The sequence below is a fragment of the Aotus nancymaae genome, unplaced genomic scaffold (genome assembly GCF_030222135.1).
Source record: "Aotus nancymaae isolate 86718 unplaced genomic scaffold, 86718_ANA_hifiasm-v0.15.2.pri h1tg000049l, whole genome shotgun sequence".
Classification (NCBI taxonomy): Eukaryota; Metazoa; Chordata; class Mammalia; order Primates; family Aotidae; genus Aotus; species Aotus nancymaae.
This window is the reverse complement of record NW_026988463.1, coordinates 25,353,002-25,380,496: the sequence shown is the minus strand read 5'-3', so window position 1 is coordinate 25,380,496 and position 27,495 is coordinate 25,353,002. Positions and strand designations below refer to the sequence as shown.

General features: G+C 49.4%; 1 protein-coding gene across 4 annotated transcripts in view; it reads right to left on the bottom strand.

Moving 5' to 3' along the window:
* Positions 1–25,479, bottom strand: part of IL4R (interleukin 4 receptor) — a 50,524-nt gene extending 25,045 nt beyond the window's left edge. Inside the window, exons 1-2 of one of the 4 annotated variants that reach the window (XM_064362594.1) lie at positions 25,407–25,479; positions 387–474 (exon numbers count right to left, since the gene is read on the bottom strand). In XM_064362594.1, coding sequence (XP_064218664.1) covers positions 387–474 — 88 coding nt within the window. In that variant the 5' untranslated portion in view covers positions 25,407–25,479. Of the gene's footprint in view, positions 1–386; positions 475–1,140; positions 1,794–3,224; positions 3,246–18,576; positions 18,596–25,406 lie in introns of those variants that run through there. The other 3 variants (XM_012464618.3, XM_064362593.1, XM_012464619.3) reach the window with 3 other exon arrangements.
* Positions 25,480–27,495: the final 2,016 nt, after the last annotated feature.

Here is a 27,495-nt window from a genome sequence, read left to right as displayed (position 1 = left end):
CCTCCAGAGTTCAAGGAATCCTCTCACCTCAGCCTCCTGAGTAGCTGGGACTACAGGCATACACCTCCACACCTGGCTAATATTTTTTATTATTTGTAGAGACAAGTTCTCCCTGTGTTGCCCAGGCTGACCTCGAACTCCTGGGCTCAAGTGATCCTCTCACCTTGGCCTCCCAAAGTGCTGGGATTACAGGCGTGAGCCACTGCACCCAGCCCCCATCACTTTCTAAAAAGCTTTAGAATTTACTGATAATCAGGGCCACCTGTCACTGGCTGTCCCCTCCCACTGCAGTGTAGTCTCCATAACGCCAGTTGATGTATTGCAGGATCCTGGCATGCCATGCCATTAATAGCCAATGAATGAATGGTTGAGAGGTGGTGACTTACCAGAGCCTGCCACCTGCAGCAGAACCAGGCAGCTCACAGGGAACAGGAGCCCAGAGCAAAGCCACCCCATTGGGAGATGGCGAGGCATCTGCAGAGAGAGAACAAACTGGTTAATGCCAACCTGTGCTTCCAGCAGAGCTCACCTTACTTAACAGGCATCCCCGCCCCTGCCCTTTCCTGTCCTCCCCACACCCTCCCACCCCCAAGATGGAGTCTCGCTCTGTTTCCTAGGCTGAAGTGCAGTGGTACAATCTCAGCTCACTCCAACCTCCACTTCCTGGGTTCAAGCAATTCTCCTGCCTCTCAGCCTCCCTAGTAGCTGGGATTACAGGCCTGGCTAATTTTTGTATGTTTAGTAGAGATGGGGTTTCGTCATGTTAGCCAGGCTCGTCTCGAACTTCTGACCTTGTGATCCACCCCCTCAGCTTCTCAAAATGCTGTAGGCTAATGTAAGTGTTCCAAGCTAGGTTAAGCTATGATGTACAGTAGGTTAGGAGTATGAAATGCATTTCTGACTTAATAATATTTTTAACTTAAGATGAGTTTATAGGGACATAACCTCATCAATAATGAACATCTGTGTATGAGACACATACACACACTCATGTATCTCCATAATGAATAAAGTACCCCAATACTTCAGTGTGCATGCCAGAAAAACAAGGACCTTCCCTGCATAACCACAACACAACCATCAAAATCAGGAAATCAACGTGGACGCATCACCGCTGTCTCACGCACAGCCCCTACTTACGTTTCGCCAATTGCTTCAGTAATGCTCCTTATACACCCAGAATCCAATCCAAGATCATTCATCGCAATTGATTATCGTGCCATCCTAGTGACCAGGTCTTGGCTTCTAAATACTATTCTGCACTGAAAGGAACCAGAGCTCCTTAGAGAAATGGCTGATTCCAGAAGGAAAAGTATCAGATAGGTACCAGTGAGGAAGTGCTCAGCGGCTAGCTTGACCTGGACAAAATGGACACAGTCTGAGCATCAAAGTAAATATTACGGTCCCCACTTGTAGCCCTTGGAGTTAAAGTCCAGGAGTCTGTACTGACATAGATCAGTAAATGGGGGAGGCGGGGTGCAGTGATATGTGCCTGTAGTCCCAGCTCCTTGGGAGGCTGAGGCAGGAGGATGGCTTGAGTCCAGGAGTTGGAGGCTGCAGTGAGCTCTGATCGCACCACCACACTCCAGCCTGGGCAACAGAGCCAGACTTCATCTCTAATGAATAAATAAATAGGGAAGAAAAGAAAGCTCTAAAAACAGCCTCAAAGTAACTCCCTGCAAAACTTCTATCTTAACTAGTGAGTGCAAATACGTATCTATGAATGTCACAATACAGAAACGTGGCAGTCACCACCTTAACCAAGTGATCTAACTAACCAACAGCAATGGGACAAATCGCCATCGTCACCTCCCTGAAACAACGCCTGAGAAGAACACGGCATCTTCTCCTGGGTTCCTGCCAAGGATGCATAAATCATTTGGAAACGTCCAGATGAATGTAAAGTGAGGGCTGGTCTACGCAGGAACTGGCTGACACTCCTCATGGAGTGCCGGGTTGCAAAGGACAGCCAGTGTGGAACAGCTGTCCCTTTTTAAATGGTCTGTCATCCTGACAGCCAGGGTCTGTCTCATTGACTGCTGAGTCCTCAGTACCTACAACGGCGCCTGGCACCATCACTGTTCATTGATTAAATTCATTTTGGACATGACGTGGGGCCCCTGACCAGCTCAGCATGAGGATGCAAAACTCCCCCTAGGGGAGGCCTGGTGTCTGCTCAAAGCCCGAACTCATCTTCCTTGCTGAGAGTTACGGCAGAGCTACAAAAAGGAGGGGTGGGAGTGCGGTAGTGGGTTCCCAACACTGATTTCCTCCACAAGTCCTAGTAACTTTCACTCTCACAACTACACAGATGCCCACAGTATCCTGTGGCAGAGATGATAAAGGTGTCACTTTAGCCTCAAATTTGAATAAAGAGGAACAGAGAGGCCGAGACGCCTGTCCAAGGTCACACAGCAGAAGACTTCCATGGTAAAGTCCTCCAAAGGAAAATGGGGGAATCGAGTAACCCAGTCAGGATTCACTAAAACATCACAGCATGGCGTCAGGATTGAGATCCTTAATCTGTTGTGGAAGGCAGACCTAGACTTATGAATACCCACGTGTGTGCACACAGACAGACAGACAGACAGACACACACACACACACACACACGTGCCAGAGCCAGCTTCTCCGGGATGCGTGGGTGCTACATTTCAGGGGAAATCACAGAGGCAGTGGGAGAAGAGGCCTCCCTGCACATCAGAGGGAAAAAGAACAAAGATACAGGTGAGTAAAAGAATTAAAAAGATAAGTCCCAGGTTATCACGATCAAGCACGTGGCAGGAGGAAGTGATTGCAAGTTCCCATTCTAAATCAAGAGATTCCTGAAGTGCTGGAGTTGGAAGCGGCTTCCGGGGTCACCTGCCAAGCTCACCTGCCAACCTGGACAAGGATGTCCTGGGAACACCCCACCTCTGACGTGTTGCCAGCCTGTACTCCTCCACGGATGGAGCACTCACTCTCAGGTCTTGGTTAAGCAGAGCCAATGGAACCAGCCTCCTCACATGGACCCAAGGCTTTGTGTAAACAGAATCCCTGCTTGCCCAGCACCTACCTTGTACTTGACACTTTGCCAAGTGCTTTAGAAGTATTACCTTATCGAATCCACACAAGAATCTTGCAAGGCAACTTTCTAGTTAAGGAAACTGAGGCTAGAGAGGTCGAATAACCCATACACCAGGTCCCACAGCTGGGTAAAGGGCAGAGCTAGAATCAGAACCCACGTTTTTTTGCTTCTGAGCCCACCGTGGATTCCAGTATACCAGTTCCTTCAACCTCATCACCTAAAACAGCAGGCTGAACCCAATAAAGTGAAATAAAATTAGCTGGGAAGAGCTAGCTATCCTGCTTGTCAATTTCAAGCAACAGTTCCACAGGTGTAGGATAAGGAAGTCTGCCTGAGCGGCAGAAAAGTCCTGGGGATTTTATTATCTGCGAAATCTCCAAAAGCCAATGGTGAAGCAGCAACTTAAAAAAAAAAAAGGGGTCACCTGAGGTCATATTAACAGAGGTATCCATTTATAGGATGTTACATCTCATAACAGCAGAATACACATTCTTCTCAAGTTCATGTGGAATGATCACCAAGACAGACCACAATCTGGGACATAAAACAACTTTAAGAGCTTTAAAACATTACAAATCATACAAAGTATGCTTTTAGGCCACAATGAATTCAAATTAGAAATCAGTAGCAGAAAGAAAGCCAAAACATTCCCAAATATTTAGAGATTTAAAAACACACTTCTGAATAACATATGAATCAAAGAAGAAATCACAAGAGAAATTAAAAATATTTTTAACTAAATGAAAATGAAAATACAGCCCATCAAAATCCGTGAGATGTAGCAAAGGCAGTGCTTAGAGAGAAATTTATATTATTGAATGCATATCTTACAAAGAAAGTTCTAAAATCAATAATCTGTTTCCATCTAGAATACTAGAAACAGAAGAGCAATATATGTCTAAAACAATCAAAAGAAAAAAATACAAAATGAGAGCATACATCAATGAAATTAAAAATAGAAAAATCAATCAAGAAAAATCAATGGAATCAAAAGACGATTCTTTGAAAATATCAACGAAATTGATAAATCTCTACCTAGGCAAATCAAAAAAATTAAGACAGAAGGCACAAATTAATAATAATGTGATACAGTCTGGCTCTGTATCCCTACCCAAATCTCATCTTGAATTGTAATCAATCAGAATTGTAATCCCCATGCATTGGGGGAGGGACCTCATGGGAGGTGGTCAGATTATGGGGGCAGTTTCCCCATGCTGTTCTCGTGATAGAGAGTGAGTTCTCATGAGATCTGATGGTTTTATAAGGGGTTTTTCCTCCCTTTTCTTGACCTTTTCCTTCCTGTCGCCATGTGAACAAGGGCGTGTTTTGCTTCCCTTTCCGCCACGATTATAAGTTTCCTGAGGCCTCCCCAGCCCTGAAGAACTGTGAGTCTAACCTCTTTCCTTTATAAATTACCCAGTCTCGGCCATGTCCCTAGAGCAGCGTGAGAATGAACTAATACTACTGTAAATTAAATAAAGGCTATTAGAGGTGGCACATTCCTATAGCCCCAGCTACTGGGAAGGCTGAGGTGGGAGGATCGCTTGAGCCCAGGAGGTTAAGGCTGCAGTGGGCTGTGTTTGTGCCACTGCACTCCAGCCTGGGCAACAGAGCATACACCATACACTGTCTCAAAAAATAAAAAATAAAATTTTTAAATGAAAAAAAAAGTGGCACTACATAATGATTCAGGGGTTAATTCTCCAAGAAGACGTAACTAACAGTCCTTAATGTGTACGCAACTAACAACAGAGGGTCAAAATATGTAAGGCCACAACCGAGCGCAGCAACCAGAAATAGAGAAATCTGCAATTATTCTGAATAATACTACTATTGGGTAATACTGGAAGTTGGGGACTTCAGCACCTCTCTTTTTGTAACCGACAGATCCAACTGGCAAAAGTCAGGAAGGACATAGTCGAAATGAACAGTGCTGTCAGTCAACTGGATCTGACTGCAGTGTGCAGCCACAGCTGGGCATCCCTTTGGAAGGAATACTGCTGTAATGTATGACAACCACCAACTCAGAGAAGGCCTGAGAATGCTGGAAGGCCTACGAAGTCTTTACCAAGAAAGCTCTGCCCTCCTGTACTGGGCAGCCTCACCATTCACTTAACAAACAGTTTACCACATGCCAAGTTTTCTTTTAAATCTTTTACAGATATGAATGCATTTAATACTCTACGAAATAGGTCATAGTACTTTATCCATTTTCAGATGAGGAAACCAAGGCACGGAAAGGGTGAGTGATTTGTCTGAGGTTGCACAGCTGTGACAGTCATGGGTCTTAAATCCAGCACTCGGGCTCCAGAGCCTTGGTTCTTAACCACTATCTGTCCAGAAGTCAAATTCCCTTGTGTTTCAAGGGTCAGTGACCTATCTGAGGATCTGAAGCAAATCCCAAATCCTATTTGTGGCAATGTGCACACACTTAATTCTGCATTCCATTTTATGGGTTCACAGAGTCCCTGAAGCCCAAGTGAGGACCTCTGGTCAAAGGCCAGTCCTCTAAGCAGTGGGCAGCTTTTGAGGGTCTCTGAGTAGGAGAGTGGTGAATTTTTCAAAAGCCCATTCTGGGGCTGAGAGGACTCTGGGGGCACGTGGCCAGTGAGCAGTCGCTGTAGACGAGGCTCACCCTGCCTCTTCTCCACACCACAGCCAGAGCCATTTTAAAATCAGAAATGAGGCCAACGCCAGCTCACACATCCAATGCCCCCCGGCCCCTAAAGAGCTTCTTCACCTGGGGCCACAGATCCCCAGTGGGTTCACAGCTCATCAAAGAGAAGCATCTCCCACTCAGGATAAAATCCAGGCCCTGGAGTGAAGAAAGCCAGTTCCCAGAGAACATACCCCGTGACTCCATTTATATAACATACTTGAACTCTCGTACTATGGAAATGGAAAACACACTAGTGGTTGCCAGGGGCTAAGGGGGTGGGTCAGGAAGGGAGCTGATGTGGCTATAAATGGAGAACTTAAGCCATCCTTGTGATAATGGAACTGTGCTGAATTCTGCTGTAGAGATGAATGACAAACCTATGCCATGATAAAAAGGCCTAGCTCTAAACCACACGCACATGCAAACACAAATGTGTACAAGTAAATCAGGAAATCTGAACAAGGTAGGTAGATTGTATCAATGTCAATATCCTGGCTGTGATACTGTATTACAAATTTGTACAATCTTGCCCTTGGGGGACTGACTCTCTCTCTCTCTCTCTCTCTCTCTCTCTCTAGACAGAGTCTCACTTTATTGCCCAGGCTGGAGTGCAGTGGTGTGATCTCCACCTCCCAGGATCAAGTGATTCTCCTGTCTCAGCCTCCCCAGTAGCTGAGACTATAGGCACGTGCCACCACACCTGGCTAATTTTTGTATTTTTAGTCGAGACAGGGTTTTATCATGTTGGCCAGGCTGGTCTCGAACTCCAGACCTCAAGTGATCCACCCATCTCAGCCCCCTAAAGTGCTGGGATTACAGGCACAAGCCACCACACCCAGCCTCTTCATGATTTTTTACAACTGTGTGTGAATCTTTAATTATCTGAAAATAAAAAGTTTAATTTAAGAAAATAAAGAAAAGAACCAAGCCCCCTGACAATCTAGCTCCTGCTTACCCCTCTAACATTCCCCTCCTATCCCCTCTCCCTCTTCTGCAAGGCTCCATCGGCCTCTGAGCCCTGGGATACACTCCCAGCCTCTTCTGTCTTCAAGCCTGAGCCCCAGAAACACTTCAGAAGCCTTCTCTGACCCCCCCATCTAATGCGGGCCCTCCCTGTAACTTGTCACAGTACCCTGTTTATTTCTGTCATAGTACTTATCATCACCCCTAATCAGATTAGTGAGGTTACAAGTGCGAATGTTTATTTTATTTCAAGATTCAGATAGCAAAGATAGCTTTGATTGCAAAAATGTTTTCAATTTCCCTAGATTATTTTTTTCAGATGGAGTTTCGCTCTGTTACCCAGGCTGGAGTGCAGTGGTGTGATCTCAGCTCACAGCACCCTCCGCCTCCCAGGTTCAAGCAATTCATGTGCCTCAGCCTCTCAAGTAGCTGGGATTACAGTAGGGTGCCATCACATCCAGCTAATTTTTTGTGTTTTTAGTAGAGATGGGGTTTCCCCATGTTGGCGAGGCTGGTCTCAAACTCCTGACTTCAAGTGACTGATCCCCCTCCGCCTCCCCAAGTGTGGGGATTATGGGCGTGAGCCACTGTATCTGGCCTAGATCAAAATACACCATAAGAAAAAGAACGCAAGTGTGTTAGTCCATTTTTGCATTGCTATAAAGAAATATCTGAGCCAGAGCAATTTACAAAGAGGTTTGATTGGCTTACAGCTCTGCAGGCTGTACAGGAAGCATAGCACTGTATCTACTTGGCTTCTGGGGAGGCCTCAGGGAGATTTTATTCACGGGTGGCAAAAGGGGGCAGGTGTACATGGTGACAGCCAGAGCAAGAGAGGGGAGGGAGGTGCCGCACACTTTAAAACACCCACATCTTGTGGGAACTCGTTCACTCTGGCAAGGACGGCACCAAGCCATAAGGGATCAGTCCCTATGACCCGACGTCTCCCACCAGGACCCACCTCCAACACTGGGGATCACATTTCAACAAGAGATTTAGTGAAGACAACATTCAAACTGTATCAGCAAGCAAAAGACTAGAAAAGGGTAGCCATCTACATTATGAATGGTTAAGGGCCTTAATATATGAAGAGTTCTTACAAATCAATACGACAAACACCCTTTAAAAAAAAAATAGGCTGGGTGTGGTGGCTCATCCCTGTAATCCCAGTACTTTGCGAGGCCTAGGCAGGCGGATCACCTGAGATCTGGAGTTCGAGACCAGCCTGACAAACACGGAGAAACCCCATCTCTACTAAAAATTCAAAATTAGCTGGGAGTGGTGGTGCACGCCTGTAATCCCAGCTACTTGAGAGGCTGAGGCAAGAGAAGCGCTTAAACCCGGAAGGCGGAGGTTGCGGTGAGCCAAGATCACTCCATTACACTCCAGCCTGGGCGACAAAAACAAAACTCCATCTCAAAAAACAAAAGAGAAAAGAAAAAGAAAAACAAGCAAAGAATATAAATGGTTCACAAAAGACATATTCCATGGCCAGATGTGTAATAGGCGCTCTCAATATACTGTTAGTTGGTGAAGCTGGGAGTCTAACAGGTAACCTCAAATTTAAACAATGTATTTGTCTATAAATGGATTGTCTGCCTCCCTCTGTGAGACCACTATGAGACCGTGAGAGCAGAGTGTTACGTCTGCCCTCCTCACTGCTTTATCCCAGCGCCTACAACAGTGCCTGATGCATGCAGAGTATGTGTTATATAAACACATATTAAATGAATGAATGGTTAAAATTCAGCAATAGGAGGCCAGAAGCAGTGGCTCATGCCTGTAATCCCAGCACTTTGGGAAGCCGAGGTGGGTGGATCACCTGAGGTCAGGAGTTCAAGACCAGCATGGAAAACATGGAGAAACCCTGTCTCTACAAAAATACAAAAATTAGCCAGGCATGATGGTGGTGCCTGTAATCCCAGCTACTCAGGAGGCTGAGGCAGGAGAATCGCTTGAACCCGGGAGGTGGAGGTTGCAGTGAGCCAAGATCGCACCACTGCACCCCAGCCTGGGTGACAGAGCAAGACTCTGTCTCAAAAAAAAAAAAAAATTCAGCAATAATAAATTTAATAATCATTTTAAAACATGAACCAGGTCTCAAGGTTTTGTCCATAGTAACCGTATATGCAGTACTTACTTTGCCTGGCACTGTTCTAAGTACTTGCAATATCTTAATCAATTGGGTTCTCCCAAGGAGCCTCTGAGGTAGGTGCCATTAACATTCCCATTTTACAGATGGGAAGACTGAGGCACAGAAAGGTTAGAGCACTGGCTGGTTGTCACAGAGCCATAACCTAGGCACTGTCACTCCAGAAACCATGCATTTAACGACTGCACTTGCTGACCCTTGAAGTGCAGTCCCCAAAACCCTGGAACATTGTCCGGGGAGCCCCATTGGCCTGAGACCCATTGGCCTGAGCCCCAGAGAGAGCAAGTGACAAGACCCAGGTCACAGAGTTAGGAAGCAGCAAAGTCATTGAAGGCCCCAGGCAGCCAGGAAGTGAGCAGAAGCCATGGCCTGGGAAAACGCGCCTACCAGCAGGAAAACACACTTAACTCACTTTTTTAAAAAACTGAGGGGAGATTAAGTGGTGAGTCTCGAAATGTCAGAAGCCAGCAGCAGCCTGGAAGCGACCCAGCAGGGCTTTTGCGGAACCCGCGAGGGGAGGTACAGGCCTGCTGGTCTTCTTCCCTCCTGGCAGAAAACCCAGCTTGGAGGAGAGGCTGGTTCTGCAGACAGGATGCCAGCAGTCTCATGTCAGGCAGCAGCCCTGTGTCAGGCGGCACGTGGAGAGGAAGCCAGGCACCGCAGGGGCTTCGCAAGGTGGCGGGGTGGCCTTTGGAGAACCACTGACCCCTGAAACTCCACGATAGAAATCGGCCTGAAACCTCAGCTCCTGTGGTGCAATCAGTCAGTCATGCTACTTACAAGAAACCGGCCCGGAGCTTCCTCTGGCCTCTGGGACAGCTGGGCTGGGCTGGCAGGAAGCTAGGCATGCCCTTCTTCCTGGGACAGCAATCTTCCCAGAACTGGGGTTTCCAGAACTGGCAGCCACATCAGCGGCCATACCGGGACGGTGAGGCAGGCCAGGCCAGGGCCCCAGAATGGCCTGGGGTTTTTCTGGTTGACTCTGTCCTAAGCCCAGCCAGTGGGAGGGAGGGGAGGCGACAGACTGGCTCTGCAGCCACCAGGAACACAAATCAACACCCTCCACCAGCAGCACCCACCAGCCTCCCTGTGGGCCTGCTGTGGCTCACCCGTCGTCACCCACTTGCTCAAGTATCTCATGTATTCTCTTTCTCTCTTTTGTTTTAGAGACAGGATCTCACTCTGTGTCCCAGGCTAAAATGCAGTAGCACAATCATGGCTCACTGCAGCCTTGAACTCCTGGGCTCAAGTGATCCTCCTGCTTTAGCCACCCAAGTAGCTGGGACTACAGGCACACACCACCAAGCCCAGCTGATTTTTAAATTTTTGTAGAGATGGGATCTCTCTCTGTGGCCCAGGCTGGAGTGCTGTTGGTATGATCATAGCTCACTGCAGCCTCAAACTCCTGGCCTCAAGCAATCCTGCTGCCTCAGCCTCCCAACGTGCTACAGGCATGAGCTGCCTTGTCCAACCATTTCCTCATTTATTCTTGCTGTGGGTGTTTTCTGAGCACTTCCTATGTGCTGGCTGTAAATTACAGATGGGAACAAGCCATTCATGAATTCATTCATTCATTCCTTTCTTCTTTTAACAAATATTTGAGCAAGGCAAGAAGTTACTGGAGCATTTTGAGCAAAGAAGTAACATAATGAGACTTTAAAAAAGACCTCTCTTGGCTTGGCTAGGTGGTGGGGTCACAGGTAGAAGTGGGGACCAGTGAGGAGGCTACCACACTGGCCCCAGAGAGAGGTGCCAGGGCTCATGCCAGGCTGTGGGGAAGGGTAGATTGAGAAGGGGCTGAATTCTAGATCTATGCTGAAGGTAGAGCCCACAGGATTTGCTCACAGGATGGATGCTATGGGGTGGGAGAGAGAACAAGAGGGCTAATAGGAGTCAAGAATGATTCCAGAGCCATTGGCCTTTACAAGATGGCAGACTTGGTAAAGGGGGAGGAGCCATTGACATTTACCAAGATGGCAGACTTGGTAAATGGGGAGGAGCCATTGGTCTTTACCAAAGATGGTGGACTTGGTAAACAGGGAGGAGCCATTGGCCTTTACCAAAGATGGCGGACTTGGTAAAGGGGGAGGAGCCATTGGTCTTTACCAAAGATGGTGGACTTGGTAAACAGGGAGGAGCCATTGGCCTTTACCAAAGATGGCGGACTTGATAAAGGGGGAGGAGCCATTGGCCTTTACCAAGATGGCAGACTTGGTAAATGGGGAGGAGCCATTGACCTTTACCAAAGATGGTGGACTTGGAAAATGGGGAGGAGCCATTGACCTTTACCAAGATGGTGGACTTGGTAAATGGGGAGGAGCCACTGGCCTTTACCAAGATGGCGGACTTGGTGAAGGGAGAGGAGCCATTATCCTTTACCAAGATGGCGAACTTGGTAAAGGTGGAGGGTGCCCGTGTGACAAGTCTGATGGGCGAGCACCAGCGCTTCTTCAGATTAGCAGAGGAGGCTACTAGCAGGCCCCTGGGGAAGATGCCCCTGGTCCTAGAGGGTCAGGTTTCTTTAGGGGGGATGCATAAGAGTTCTCCAGGGGTGGGCCCGGCATCCTGCATACAGCAGGCGCTCAATACATGATGTGTATTTTATTTTATTCTTATTTTAACATGTATACAGTGTTTCCTTGGTGCCAGACACTGGCCTAGGTGCTTTAAGACCTCCTATGAGATAAGTACAGCTATTAAACCCATTTTACAGATTCTGAAGGTTCTTTTTTTTTTTTTTTTTGAGACAAAGTCTCACTCTGTGGCCCAGGCTGGAGTGCAATGGCATGATCTCTCTCAGTGCACTGCAACCTCTGTCTCCCGGGTTCAGACGATTCTCTTGCCTCAGCCTCCTGAGTAGCCGGGACTATAGGCCGCCGCCACCACACCCAGCTAGTTTTTTGTTTTTTTTTTTTTGTATTTTTAGTAGAGACAGGGTTTCACCATGTAGGTCGGGCTGGTCTCAAACTCCTGACCTCAGGTGATCTGCCTGCCTCAGCCTCCCAAAGTGCTGGGATTACAGGCGTGAGCCACTGTGCCTGGCAGATTCTGAAGGATCTTACAAGAGGGCAGGGTGAGGGAGGGGATGAGGGAAGACTGAGTGAATAGCAGGCAGGAGGGAGGGCACGACCCACTTCCCACCCTACAAGCGGGGCCCTTGGCTGGAGCAAAGGGGAGAAGGAGTGGCTGGGATGGCCACTGGGAGGTTGGCGAAACACCATTTGCTAGGCCATGGCGGTAGATTCAAACTCTGCCTCCAGGGCACTGGGGAGCCAGGGAAGGATGTTAAGCAGGAGAGCAGTGGGCTGAGATGAGAGCTGCTGAAGAGGGGCAGGTTTGAGCCTGTTTGGGATCTGGAGGCAGCAGGGACTCGGTGGTGCTTGGCGGGGAGAGCAGGGACAGAGGGAAAGTGGCCTTGGGCTGGGGCAGCGGGGAGGACCCCAAGGACCCTTCCCTTGACGGAGAGCCCAGAAGAGAAGCAGATTTGCTCGGGAGGACCACGCGCTCCTGCATGCCGTGGATACACTGAGTCCACGCAGTCAACAGGCAACTCCATCCAGGATCCTGGAAACCAGGCCTGTCTTCAGAAGATTCCAGAGGCCCAAGGGAGGAGACAGAGCCTGAGGAATCGTGTCCAGAAGCCACCCACTCAGGAGCAGCAGCCAACCTGGCCTCCGTCTCTCTATGACCTGTTATCTTGCTTTATTTCTCTGCACTGTTTGCGGCATATCGCATACTCAGGCGTTATAGGTTTGGTGGTCATATCCCCACTGCAAGCCCAGCTCACACAAGGCCAGTGTCCATCCTGCTCACAGCCACCTCCCCAGAGCCTAGCACAGTGCCTGGCACACAGCAGGCGCTCCATGAATATTCACTGAATGAAGAATGACCAGATGAATCCCCTGGCCGTGTGCAGGGAGCCCTGGGCCATCATCCCCGCTTTTCCTCCTCTCCCTGCTGGACAAACGCTGGCAAATCCCAGCTCGGAGTCCCCTTAAATGTCCTAAGGCAGGCACAGATCTCAGCCATCTTGGGGCTGACCTCCGGAGAGCTGGTTACCAGTGATCACTCACTGTCCTGAGCAGCGGATGATGGCCTCTGGCGCCAGGGTGCTGATTAGATTCTGACTGTCTTAGTGACAGCCATGGCTCCCAGCTGGCCTCCTTCCTGAGGTCTGCAGAGGTCACTGCGACTGCCCGTGTGTCCCCACTTCCTTTGGCCATGAGAGACCATGCCCTGGGCCCTTCTGCCCGTGGTTTCACCCCTCCCCTACTGGGCGCAACATTGCTCACCAGCCTCAGCGTTGTTTGTACCAGTCTCAATAACAAAAAAGCACTTGAAGGCTGGGCGCGGGGCTCATGCCTGTAATCCCAGCAATTTGAGAGGCCGAGGCAAGTTGATCGCTTGGGTCCAGGAGTTCAAGACCAGCCTGGGTAACATGGCGAGACCCCATCTCTACTAAATATACAAAAAATTAGCCAGGCATGATGTACTTAGCTACTAAGTAGTACTTAGTACTTAGCTACTTAGTAGTACTAAGCACTTAGCTACTAAGTAGTCCCAGCTACTAAGGGGTATGAGGCAGGAGGATGCTTTGAGCCCAGGAAGTCAAGGCTGCAGTAAACTGTGATCATGCATCTGTACTCCAGCCTGAGTGACAGAGTGAGACCGTATCTCTCAAAAAAAGAAGCCCTTGAGCCTCACTCACTCACTTAACCATGACCCCGATCCAAGGAGCACTGTAGATGCAATTAATATCATCTCCATTGCAGAGATGGAGAAGCCAAGGCCCAGAGAGGGTCAGAAACCTGCCTGAAGATGCACAGCTAGTGACCGGGCTGGGATTTGAACCCAGGCCTTTGGCTCTGGCGTCCGCAGCACAGTGCCCGCCACAGAAGCAGTCATAAACTTGTTTTTTATACACCACTCTTTCTGCTTTTCCTGGAAAGCTCAGTGTGGAAGATAACAGTCAGACATTCTCCCTGCAGGCACAGAGCCGGGAATGAGGCTGAAGGGGGTTCAGAAATTGCCCGAGGTGACAGAGCAGGAAGTAACCAGGCAGGAATTTGGCCTTTGTCACCATTTGCTTGGCCCCCAGTGGCAGCAAACTTGTCTCGACAATGACCGGGACTTTGCCCCCTGGGTATACCCAAAGCCGGGACAACACATGGGCACAGACAAGAGCTTCCTGTTCATTTTCCACCTGCAGACTGGCATGTGGCAGGCGGTGGGTGGGGGCTCCCCATGGAGCTCTTCCTGTTGTCTCACCCCCTACCATTCCTGGATGGGTGGGGACACACAGACATGAGGGCCACCTGTGTGGGCAGGGACCCTGGAGCATCTAAGACACAGAAGTATAACTCTGGGCCTAAGTGCAGGCTCCACCCTGACTGGGTGGGAGACCATGGCAGGCTGGGGTCTACTCAGACCCTCAGTCTCCTTATCTGTGAAATGAGAATATGATCACTTCCTTCATAGGTAGTTGCAAGGAGGTGAAGAGGCCATGGCTAGGTGAGAGAGACCTGGGACGGTGTTGGTGGAGTGGGTGGCAAAGGCTCATCTCTGAGCACCAAGAAAATTCTTTGAGACCTTGAGCAAATGACAGCTGCCACGACAGCGCACACAGGATGTCACAGACACAAGCTGAGCGAAGGAAGCCGGGCTCAAAACAGCAATACTGCCTGGCTCTGTTTAGATAAATGAGATAATCTGATCTTGGAGTTGGCAGTCAGCACGGTGGCCTTGGAGGACAGGGCTGTGACCTGGCGGTAACAGGAGGAAAGCTTCTGGGAGGCGTCACGCACTGCTGCTCGATTAGGTCTTGTTAGGTCATAAAGCTTTACTCTTGTCTGTACGTGTGTCTGCAGGTACGCTGTGATAAAAAGGCAAAGAATGCAGACAAGAGGCTGAGGCAGGAGAATCACTTGAACCCGGGAGGCAGAGGCTGCGGTGAGCCGAGACTGCGCCACTGCACTCCAGCCTGGGCAACTGAGCAAGATTCCATCTCAAAAAAAAAAAAAAAAAAAGAAAAGAAAACACACAGGAACAAGAAGGAAGGGGGAAGGGCAGAGGCTGCGGTGAGCCGAGACTGCGCCACTGAACTCCAGCCTGGGCAACTGAGCAAGATTCCATCTCAAAAAAAAAAAAAAAAAAGAAAAGAAAACACACAGGAACAAGAAGGAAGGGGGAAGGGCAGAGGCTGCCATCTAGGCTGTTGGGTGGACAGCGAAGATCTCGGAATCTAACCCTCAGGGTAGGTGGGATCCCAAGGGCCCCTTAATCCACGCCCGATGAAAACCTCGGTCCCCAGGCCTCTCCAGAGGCCACCAACCCTCTACCTCTCTGCCTCTGGCCCACGGCCCACAGCCACCTCTCTTGTGGCCACAGAGCCACGTCTTCTGGAGTAAACGCAGATACCTACAGGGACAGAGTCACGTGACCTCAAGGAGTAGCGAGCGAGCAAGTGGAAAATACCCCCCTGTGATAAAGGACAGCTACTTTTTTGCCACATGAAAATGAAGGCTTTTATGTTGCTAGGTCTTTTGATTTTTCAAAAGAAATTAGAATGTATATTTTTATGTGTGTTATCCTGACTTTTTCTTTTCTTTTCTTTTCTTTTTTTTTTTTTTTAGACGGAAAATCTTGTTCTGTTGCCCAGGCTGGAGTGCAGTGGCACCATCATAGCTCACTACAGCTGTGACCTCCTAGGCTCAAGCGATCCTCCTACCTCAGCCTCCCGAGTTGCTGGGATGGATACAAGAATAGTACTGAGAAGGGAAGAGTGTGGTCCCTTTAAATAATACAGAATGGGGGAAGGGAAGCGCTACATAGAGGAGGGCATGGCCCTGGCTAGGGTTCCACCCCCACTGACCTCGGTGAGAACAGGCATTTCCTGTCCAAATGGGACATTTCTCAAGACCACCCTGGCCTGCCATGCCCCCATCCTGTGCCTATAACTCCCCAACTGAAAAAAAAAAAAACCCAGAGGGGAAGGCAGGACAGGCGTATTCTCATTTTATGAATGAGGAAATTGAAGCCCAAACCAAGAAAATGATTTGCCCAAGATTCTAGCTACAGAGCAGAGACGTCAATGCAAGGTTTGCTGCTGCTGCTGTGTTTAACTCCTCTGGCTCATTAGTACAGGAGTACTCACATAACACAAAATCCATGACAAGGATGTCTTGAGTGAGTATTAGAAGAGAGAAAGTGGATAGCTTTTTTGTTTTTGTTTTTTTTTTGAGAAGAGTCTTGCTCTGTCACCTAGACTGGAGTGCAGTGGTGCAATCATAGCTCACTACAGCCTTGAACTCCTGGGCTCAAGTGATTCTCCCACCTAGGCCTCCCAAGTAGCTGGAACTACAGGTGCAAACCACCACAGCCAGCTAATTTTTATTTTTTGGTAGAGGTGGGGTCTCACTATGTTGCCCAGGCTGGAAGTTGGCTCTTTTATACTGATAAAAAGGAGCAGTTCAGCCAGCTGTGGTGGCTCACGCCTGTAATCCCAGCACTTTGGGAGGCTGAGGTGGGCAGATTGCTTGAACCTAGGAATTTGAGATTGGCCTGGGGAACATAGCGAAACCCCGTCTCTACAAAAAAAATTCAAAAATTAGCTGGGTGTGGTGGTGCACATCTGTAGTCTCAGTTACTCAGGAAGCTGAGGTGGGAGGATCACCTGTGTCTGGGGAGGTTGAGGCTGCGGTGAGCTGTGATCGCACCACTGCACCCCAGCCTGGGCACGGAGTGAGACCCTATCTCAAAAAAAATAGGACCATTCACCAAAAGTTATAAAAATCCTGAACCCTTATTCTATTCATATGGCTATGCACCAGCACAGCTTCAAAAATAAAGCAAGCAATTGATAGACTCAAAAGGAGAAATTAACAAATCCTCTATTCTAGTGGGAGGTGAATCAGGCAGAAAAAAACACATAATAACATAACAAATATAGATAATATCACAGCAGCCTGATCTAATAGATTCATTTCTAGAACCTTATAACCAACAGATAACATATATCCTTTTCAAACACAAGAGGAAAACAATGACCAGAAAAATCCTACAAAGATCTCAACAAATTCTCCACCACTGAAATTATAGAAACCACATATATTGATCACAACAGCCTTAATGACCATATTTAGAAACCAACAATAAAAGAAAACTTCAAAAATTCCATTCTGTCTCAAAAATTTAAAAAGGACATAATTAAATCACTCTTAAAATAGAAACCAAAAGGGAAATTATGAACTGGGCAGGGAATAACATTGCATAACAAGTTGTGGAATGAAACCAAAGCAGTAGTCGAAGAAAAAATCATAGCCTTTTAGCTCGAAGTATATTATTAGAGAGCAAGAAAAACTGGAAACTCTTAGCCTCAGTCAAGGACTCTCAGAATAGAAGAAACTTAATTGACAGTAACTCGGATAGAGGAGAGACACGGAGATTTTAACTGATAAGCCCAATATGCACTTCAAATGGGATATGGCTGCTACACAGTATGATTCCAGGTTGCATCAACAGAAGTATAAGCTTCAGATCCAAGGAGGTGATAGTCTCTCTCCTCTTTGACCAAACAGGCTTTTTGTGGGACTCCAATCAACTGAATCATGTCCAAAGCCAGGTCAAACTTATAATTTCCTAAATCTGGGAGAATGCCTGAAATAACTACAGTGTGTAGTCTGAATAAGAGAAATATCTGGATTTGGAGGAAGATGGTCACTACCTCAAAGGGGCAGAAACAGACCTAGAAAGTGGAAGCTTCTAGAAAGCTAATTTGGGCTGCACAAGGTGGCTCACGCCTGTAATCCCAGCACCGTGGGAGGCTGAGGTGGGCGGAGCACCTGAGGTCAGGAGTTTGAGACCAGCCTGGCCAACATGGAGAAACCCCCATCTCTACTAAAATTACAAAAATTAGCTGGGCGTGGTGGCAGGCACCTGAAATCCCAGCGATTTGGGAGACTGAGGCAGGAGAATCACTTGAACCCGGGAGGCGGAGGTTGCAGTGAGCCGAGATCACGCCACTGCACTCCAGCCTGGGCAGCAGATTGAGACTCTATCTCAAAAAAAGAAAGAAAGAAAAGAAAGAAAGAAAGCTAATTTGGCTAAATCTCAGGAAGATTTTCTCCCAGTTAGAGCTGCCTACCTGTGGAAATGTGGCTTCTGGAAGAAATATACTATGGCCAAGACCATGGGTCTGGGCTGTGGCTCTGAGGGCTTGAAGAGCTGCCTGGCCCGGAGATCTGGCGTCTCTCCTCCCTAGAATTCAGTCTTCTCTTTTGAAAATGCAGAATACTTCCCTGGCCGTTTCAGGAAAACATAAGGCCTCTCCTGGGTTCTTCAACAATGGCTCTGGGTGACTATGCTCGCTGATTTCCAACCAAGAAATGTAGTCCCTTTAAACTCCCGTCTTGGGCTGGACAGCTCAGAACCATGGTAAACGCACAGGCTTGTGGGTCCGCAGCCCTGGGTTTGAAGCTGGACTCTGCCACTTAGGAGCCGTGTCACCCGGGTAAGTCTCTAGCCTGAGTCTCAGGTTCCTCCTCCAGGAAATGAACAGGACACCCACTCACCTCCAGGCCTGCACCCAGCACAGAGCCTGACGTGGATTCCTGCCTCCACTGCCACAGGCCGTGGTTGGGGCTGGGGTTTTGGTATGATTCAAGCTCATGACATTTATTATGCATTTTATTTCTATTATTATATTTTAATATATAATGAAATAATTATACAACTCACCATAATGTAGAATCAGCAGGAGCCCTGAGCTTGTTTTCCTGCAAGTAGATGGTCCCATTTAGGGGTGATGGGAGACAGTGACAGATCATCAGCCATTAGATTCTCATAAGAAGCATGCATCTAGGGCCGGGTGCAGTGGCTCATGCCTGTAATCCCAGCACTTTGGGAGGCTGAGGCAGGTGGATTACCTGACGTCAGGAGTTTGACATCGGCCTGGCCAACATGGTGAAACCCCATCTCTACTAAAAATGCAAAAATTTGCCAGGTGTGATGGCACAGGCCTGTAATCGAACTACTAGGCTGAGGCAGGAAAATCACTTGAACCCGAGAGGCAGAGATTGCGGTGAGCCAAGATCGTGCCATTGCACTCCGGTCCGGGTGACAAGAGCAAAACTCCGTCTTATTAAAATAATAATAATAATTTTAAAAAAGCGCACAACCCAGATTCTTCACATGTGCAGTTCACAAAAGGTTTCAAGCTCCTGTGAGAGTCATCTATTGCCTATGAGATCTGACAGGAGGCCGAGCTTGGGTGGTAACGTGAGCCACGGGGAGCAGCTGTAAATACAGATGAAGCTTCACTCACTCACCCACCACTCACCTCCTGCTATGTGGCCCTGCTCTGTGGGGACCCCTGGTCTGAGACACTGAGGAAGGTGCTCATTCATAAAATAACATGTAAAATGATTGGATTGTCTGTAAAATGGGGCTTGGAGGAAGCAATCCTGGGCTGCCCACATTCACGGTGTCGCTGGGCAGGTAGATGGCAGGGAGTACACCAACCATGTAAAAAAGTAGATTGAGGCTGGGAGTGGTGGCTCACGCCTGTCATCCCAGCACTTTGGGAGGCCGAGGCAGGTGGATCATAAGGTCGGGAGTTCAAGACCAACTTGGCCAAGATGGTGAAACCTCGTCTCTACTAAAAATACAATAATTAGCTGGGCGTGGTGGTGGCGCCTGTAATCCCAGCTTCTCGGGAGGCAAAGGCAGAGAATTGCTTGAACTTGGGAGGCAGAGGGTGCAGTGAGCCGAGATTTCACCACTGCACTCCTGCCTGGGAGACAGAGTGAGACTCTGTCTCCAAAAAAAAAAAAAAGGTAGATCAATCTAAATGGCAGGCATGTCTTCAGCACTCCGGCATAGTTTTCATCGTGTTTAAACACCATGGTGAAGACTGAGGACTCTGGATCTTCTAGGTTCACAGCCCTGCTCTGCCACCTTCAGGCTGTGTGACCCTGGCCAAGTCACTGAACCTCTCTGTGCCTCTATTACTTCATCTGCAACATTTGCATGAGAGTAGCTCCTATCTGGTAGGGTTATTACACAAGTTAAATGTGACAATGCAGGTATCTGGCCCCGGCTCCCTCCCTGGCCTCTGTTCCTATACCTCTGTCTTACTAGGTTCCATCCAACCACACCAGCTTCCTTGCTGTGGGTCAAACACACCAAGCTTATTCGCGCCTCTGAGCCTTTGCACTCTCTGTTCCCACTGCCCAGAGGTCCACATGCCTTGATACATCAGGTCTCAGCTCAAAAGCCACCTCTTCAAAGTTGCCAACCCTAGAAGGCTTTCAGCTCCATGAGGACCCTCAGTTTTGGGTCACTCACTCCCATGTCCCCAGCCCCTGGCACATTGGCTAAGCAAGGGTTAAGTGCCTAACCTCCGGCTGGCATTCAGCTTTGCTCAGCAGGCTACAGGCTCTAAGACCCAGCACACAGCCCCCGCTGGACCCACTTCCTCCATTTCCAGATGCAAGCCCAGCTGGAGACCATCCTCAGCTGAGAGGTGGCAGCACCCAGGCTGGCTTTAGCGCAGACCTCAGATGTGTTAAGCAACCGAGAGAAGGTGAGGAGGCCTGCGGGGGCCCCTAAAGAGAGAATGAGTCAGTCAGAGCCAGACCTGAAACCTCAGACACATCAGCACTTCTTGGAAAGGCGAGAACGGACGCATTTAGACAGAACTGTGCATGCAGAATGCGGGGTAAGCACAGGCCGGCCAGGAAGTGGAGTCTTCCATCCTCTGTGAGTCCCTCCACCCGGCCCTCTCTTCCTCAGACCCGTATCCCTCATCCCTCTCAAATGTCACCTCCTCAAGAAACCCTCCCTGATTCCACCTGCACCCAGCTTTGCTTTCCTTCCTAGCGCAGTCTCCAGCTGATAGGATATTGCAGGTCCATGTTCTCTCCTGCAAAACCCCGGGGGCCAGACAGAGTTCAGAATTCAGAATGACTCAGGCTGTAGAAAGGTCATCTTGTATAAATAAAATACCCTCTGATGTGACTACCATGCAGGGTGGAAACAGCACCCAGTGATCAATTGCATTAATATCTCTGCAGCAAGACATCTGAGCATCACACCAAGAGAAAGAAGACTCAAAAAAACCTCGTGTTTAGCTTCCAAATGAGTTACGAAAAACTTCCGGTTTTCAGAGATTGTGGATTTCAGAATAACATAAAGCGGCTGATCTGTACACAGGTATTGGTCGTACATTCTCTGTCTGCTCAACTAGAGTCTAAACCCCAGGAGAACAAGGACTTGGTCCGAAGCTCTGGCACATATACGTGCTCAATAAATTCCTGAGGCAGAAAGGCAGGAGGAAGCCAGGTGCTGGATATGCAGAAGGGACTCGATCCAAAATGCGGAGAGAAACAGCAATCACTAAGCCCCTTCCAAGAGCAAAATATCTACAAAAACGATCTCATGGACACTCTCCCTGCAAATACCCATGACAAACAAAGGGAGGCTCAGAGAAGGTAAACAGCTTCCTCCAGATTAGGAAGCTGGGAAGTAGCCAGCTCCGATTCAAACCTGGGACCCCCTCTTCAAGCTTAGGCCCTTCTCTCTGCCTCAGGCTCAGAAAAGCAGAGCAATTTGCTGGCTGTCACAAAACAGTGGGGATGCACCAGGTCTGACATTGGATCCCCCAGCCTCTGTAGGACCTCAAGCCTCTGCTGGGGCGCTCTGACCCACATTCACCAAGGGCAAGTCTGTGCAACCTCCCGGCAAGCTCCTGTCCTCTCTTCTAGCCCAGCCATGGGAAGTCTGGCTAAATGTGGCCGGGCATGTCTCCTCTGTGCCAGCCAGGAAGAATACTCAGAAATGTCCTTGATCACCCCAGCGAACTGGTCCAAGCAGGAAAGAAGGATGGAGTGTGTCCTTCAGTATGGGCCTGAGGCAAGGCTGTTGCATTCATCTCTGGGTCTCGGTTCTCATCTGCAAAATGGGTGAACTCAATCCCAACCAGTAAGACTCCAAGGAGGCAACAATAATTTTTTTTTTTTTTTTTTGAGACAGAGTCTTGCTCTGTCGCCAGGCTGGAGTGCGGTGGCACAATCTCGGCTCACTGCAATCTCCGCCTTCTGGGTTCAAGCAATTCTCCTGCCTCAGCCTCCTGAGTAGGTGGGATTACAGGCACGCGCCACCACGCCCAGCTAAGTTTTGTATTTTTTAGTAGAGACGGGGTTTCACCACGTTGGCCAGGATGGTCTCGATCTCTTAACCTCATGATCCGCCAGCCTCGGCCTCCCAAAGTGCTGGGATTACAGGTGTGAGCCACTGCACCCGGCCAACAATAAAGATTTATTCATTTAGGCCAGGCACCTTTGCTCGCATTTAGAAACCCAACCCTTTAGGAGGCTGAGGCAAGAGGATTGCTTGAGGCCAACAGTTCAAGACTAGCCTAGGCAACATAGCAAGATCCTGTCTCCAAAAAAATAAAAACAATTAGCCAGGCATGGTGGCTCACACTTGCAGTCCCAGCTACTCAGGAGGCTGAGGTGGAAGGATTGCTTGAACCCAGGAATTGGAGGCTACAGTGAGCTATGATTGTGCCACTGCACTCCAGCCTGGGCAATAAAGAGAGAGACCATGGCTCTAAAAAAAAAAAAAAGTATTCATTTAACAAATACATAGTTTTTACTACATACCAGGTACTGTTTTGTATGCTTGACATATATTAACTTATTAGTCATCACTACAATGGCATAGTCACTATAATCTCACAAATGCAGAAACTGAGGCTCTGGGAAGTCAGTTACCGAGTAAGTAGCAAAGCCAGTGTTTGCACTGGGTGATCTGGCTCGAGCCCAGACTGTCACTCCCAAGCTATACGTCTTGAGAGATAACAACAGACATTTACATTGACTGTGGACCTACTGGGTGTTGGACATTGTGTGAAGTAGCTTATAAAACACGTCCTTAACCCTCACGAAAGCTCGCTTTTACAAACGCAAGGAAGCGCAGTACCTAAGGAGATTCCGTCCTGGCCTCACTCCCAGGTGCCAGCGAGGGCTGTCAAGAGGGGGTGGCATTTAATCCCAAATGCTCTCCTCCATCCTTCCAGATGGGGTGGAAGAGGTCAGGGAGAGGAGGGAGGTGCATGCCTCAGAAAGATAAAAGGTCCTCTCTTCTCATATATTTATGTACTTATCTGTTTATTTTGAGACGGGGTCTCACTCTGTCACCCAGGCTGGAGTGCAGTGGCATGATCATAGTTCACTGCAGCCTTGACCTCCTGGGTTCAAGCCATCCTCCCACCTCACCCTCCCAAGTAGCTGGGGCCAGAGGCACCTGCCACCACGCCCAGCTAAGTTTTTAAATTTTTTTTTTTTTTTTTTTGGTAGGAACAGGCTCTCACTATGTTACTCAGGTTGGTCTCAAACTCCTGGGCTCAAGCAATTCTCTCGCTTCGGTTTCCCAAAGTGCTGGGATTACAGGTGTGAGTCACTGCGCTCAGCCTCTTCGCAATTCTTTGACACTTCATTTCAGCTCCTTTTTGAACTGGGAGCATTAGAAGACTGTGAACATCTCAAGGCACGGCAACCCCCACCCCTGCCCTGGGCTGTTTGCAACCCTGGGATTGTACTGTATTAAACGTATCAGTCACTGAGTCACTTCCCAGCATTTAGAAATCCTTAGGTTATCTCAGACCTGCCGGTAACTGGATGTGTTGTAACTTGGGTGACTGACTGCAGGTTTTCCTTCCTGCTGCCTCCCCGGCGCCACCCTCCAGATTCAGATCCAGAGGCCCAGGGTAGGGCCCAGGAATCCGCACTGTTGCTTCTACAAATCAGGCCAAGCTGGCCTAAGCTTTTTGGCACGGCATTCAAGGCCTTCCTCAATGCAGCCCGTCCCACCTTTCCATGGGTCTCTGGCTTCTCTTCATTCCCTAGGATCCGTACGTGGTGCCCTTTCACACCTCCCAGCCTCTGCCCACTCTGTGCCCGCCTTTACTTCCCATCCTCCACCTGCGAGACTCCCCTCCTCCACTTACAAGGCTGGCTCAGGGTCCCCTGTGAAGAGCTGATCCCCTCTGGCTTATGATCCTGCAGCCTCTGGTGCATCCACACCTCGCAGCCCCAACACTGTCTTCCTGCAGAGGGGGTGCTCCTTGAGGCAAGCACCAGTGCCCGGAACACCACCCAGGGCCACGCAGGAGCTGAATGAGTGCTAGTGAGTGAATGAATGGCTGAGTGGGTCACCTCCCATTCATGGGCTGGGCTAGCTGAGTTCTGAGAAACTCCTGCAGGGCCTTGAAATGCTCTCACGTGCGGGACGCCCTGGCCAAACACACACCTGAGCCTGTTTCCCCACTGGACTTAAGGATTTTAATAAAGGCACTGAGGTCCCAGCAAATGCCTTGAGCTCCTCGAAGGCCACCCAGGGCAGGGAGGTGCAGTGGGTCAAGCTTCCCAGAGGGCTGGCTGGGGAAGGACAGAGACCGAAACTGGAGCAGGATTAGCGCTGGCCTGGGGACATCCCCTGAACCCTAAGAAGCAGGCAAACTAGCGGTGCCCTACCTTGCTTAGTTTAAGAAATCTAGATTTTGTTTTTTTAAAAAACTCAGGGCTCGGTGGCTCACACCTGTAATCCCAGCACTTTGGGAGGCCAAGGTGGGAGGATCATTTGAGGCCAGGAGGTCGAGATCAGCCTGGGAAACATAGTGAGATCCCATCTCTATAAAATAAAATTTTAAAAATAAAGATCAGATTCCTCGGTTTACTGAATCTGAATCTCAGGGCAACGACCTGGGAATCTGCATTTTAAGCAAATTCCCCAGAGATTCCAGTTATTGGGGTGGCTCCACAAACGTGATTGAGAGATGGAGAGCAGCTGGCTCTGGCGTGGGATTGCCTGGGCTCCAATCCTGCTGCCCCACAGATTGCCAGGTGGGCGGCACCTTGGGGCAAGTTATTAACGCGGCCGGGGCCTCGGTGACCTTATCTGTACAATGGCCAATACGCACAGCACCGGCCACAGAGAGGTTGGTGGGAGGCTTCACTCGCCATCCTTTCAGTAAAACAAGTCCCAGTCAATCATCGCTATTATTGGATCCATCTGATACTCGGAGGCGGAGACCGAAAGTCCAAAGGGCCTTGTTTCCCTGGATTCATTGACCTAGTACCCAAACTTACAGTTCTCAGAACTTTCCCCACCCGTTCTCTCTCCGAAGTCCTCACTGACTTCCTGAGCGCGGGGCGGGGGGCTGCTGCCCAGAGAAGAGGGGCTGCGTGTTCCCCGATCAGCCTAACCCCAAGCCCCCCACCTCCGCAGGCCGTCCCGGCGGAGGTCTCGGGGCCGACGCCGGCTTTGGGGCGCGCTGTGTCCGCGTACCCCCGGCCTCCGCTGCCCTTAGGCGGCAAGGACAGAACCGGGCGCTGCTCCGCGCGCACCGAGAGTCGTGGGCTCGGGCCCCGCGCGGGGTCGGGGCTGTCCCCCGGTACCCGCTGCCCGGGTCCCCACCGGCGGCCGAACCCTTCCCGGACGCCCTCAGCCGGCGTCCCCGGGCGATCCCCCCGCACCCCGATCTGCGCGCGGGCCCCGGGTCCTACCTGCGCACCCCTGCTCCATTCGCCGCCAGGGAGCCCGAGCGGGAAGTGGGGGACCCCTGGGCGGCCCTGCCCTGGCCCGCGCCGCGCGGGGCTTTCCTAGGCGCGGGGACCCGGCCCGCCCCGGCTTCCTGCGCCCCGCCCCGGCGCCCGGCAGATTTGCATGCACCGCCCCGCCCGGCGCGCCCCGCCCCGGTCCTAGACACCTCACGCCACTGTCGCTGTCGCTGCCGCCGCCGGACAGTCTGAGCCGCTGTCCCTTCCTAGGGGTGACTCCAGCTTCCTCCCACGCCGCAGCCCGGGGTCGCGCCCAGCGAAGAACTCTGCAGTGGGTCCCTTTGGTCTCGGAATAAAACGCCCACGCCCGACCAGGCCTCTCCTGCCCGGCTCCGCCGCCTCCCCTGCGCCGGGGGCAGTTGAGTTTGGGGTGGGAGGGCTGAGCGACTGGAATCCTCCTCCGCTTCCTAACAGCCCAGCTTCCAAGTGCCAGTGTTTGCACATTCAATAAATATTTACCCAGCGCCTACTCCAGCTACATTTGGATAGTAAAACAGCCCTTCAGTCGATAACTAGTACAATCTGTCAGGCCCTGGGCGAAGGCACTGCAAATGTTAACTCATTTAATCCTGGCAACTACCCTATAAGAGACTGTTACTGTCACCGGTTTTACAGATGGGGAAACTGAGGCACAGGGTCCTTAAGAAATTCAAAATGAGTTGGGCAACGTGGCTCATGCCTGTAATCCCAGCACTTTGGGAGGCCGATGGGGGAAGATCGCTTGAACCCCGGAGTTCAAGACCGGCCTGGGCAACCCTCTTAGCAAGACCCTGTATCTACAAAAATTAACATTTATAAAATTAAAAAAAAAAAGAAAGGAAAGAAACATACATTACCACCTCACACCTATTCCAAAAGTGACTACATAATTGGAAGTAAATCACTCCTCAGTAATCGCATAGCATTTCATAGGTTTAAATGAAATATTGGTTGGCTGCTTGTTTGTTATTTTCTTCCCTTATTCCTTCCTGTCTACATCAAGTATAATTATTGGTATAAAAGAGGTTTTCAATACCCATTACTAAACTGCATTCTAGCCTGGGCAAGAAAGCAATACTTCCACTCTCTCTCTCTCTTTCTCTTCCTTTTTCTTCCTCTTCTTCATTTTTTTTCTTTCTTTCTTTCAAGAAAAAAAAAAAAAAAAAGTAGAGTGGAGCAGTAGGGAGATGCTTCTCCCTTTCTTCACAGATCCCAGTGCAGTCTCACATGTCTATTGGAGTGTGGGGTGACAGGAGGACTAAAAAAAAAAAAAAAAAAAAAAAAAAAATGAGAAGTTTCCTGACTCTTTGCTTGTCTGCTGAGACCGCTATAACAAAATACAATAGACAGTGGCTTAAACAACAAACATTTATTTCTCACAGTTCTGGAGGCTGGTAAGTCCAAGATCAAGGTACCTTAATGAGGGCTCTCTTTCTGGCTTGCAGACAGCTTCTTTCTTGCTGTTCTCAGCAAAAAGAGAAAAAGATTTCTGGTCTCCCTTTCTCTTCTTATAAAGATACTAATTGCATCATGAGGGCCCAACTCTCATGGCCTCATGTAAACCTAAAAAAAAAAAAAAAAGAAATAAAGAAAGAAAGAAACTTAAAAATCACTCAGCAGGTAAGCAGGGGGAGCTGGGATTCGAACCCAGGCCCCATAGACCATTAACCACGGGACGCCATAAGAGCCCGAATACAGTCAGATGATGGGAGGAAAACACTCAACAAAGTATTTCAGGTCAGGAGGCCCCAAGAAGAAAGGAAGGACTTCTTAGGCCAGTGGGGCAGGTGGTCTGGAAGCGGCTGAGGAGGGGACATTTGAGCTCAGACTCTGAAGAGGCTATGGGGGAAGATTCATGTAGGGAGAGGGAAGAGCTAGTGCAAAGGCCCTGGGGTGGGAACCAAGTGAGCAAGACAGCCACCAATCCCCTATAAGTGGCGGTATAGAGGATTTCGTTCCCCGGGGTCAGGGATGGCTTCCTGGAGGAGGTGACCTCTGACCAGTGCCCGGATCAAGGATCAATGCAGAAAAACATACAGGTGGAAGGGACAGCATG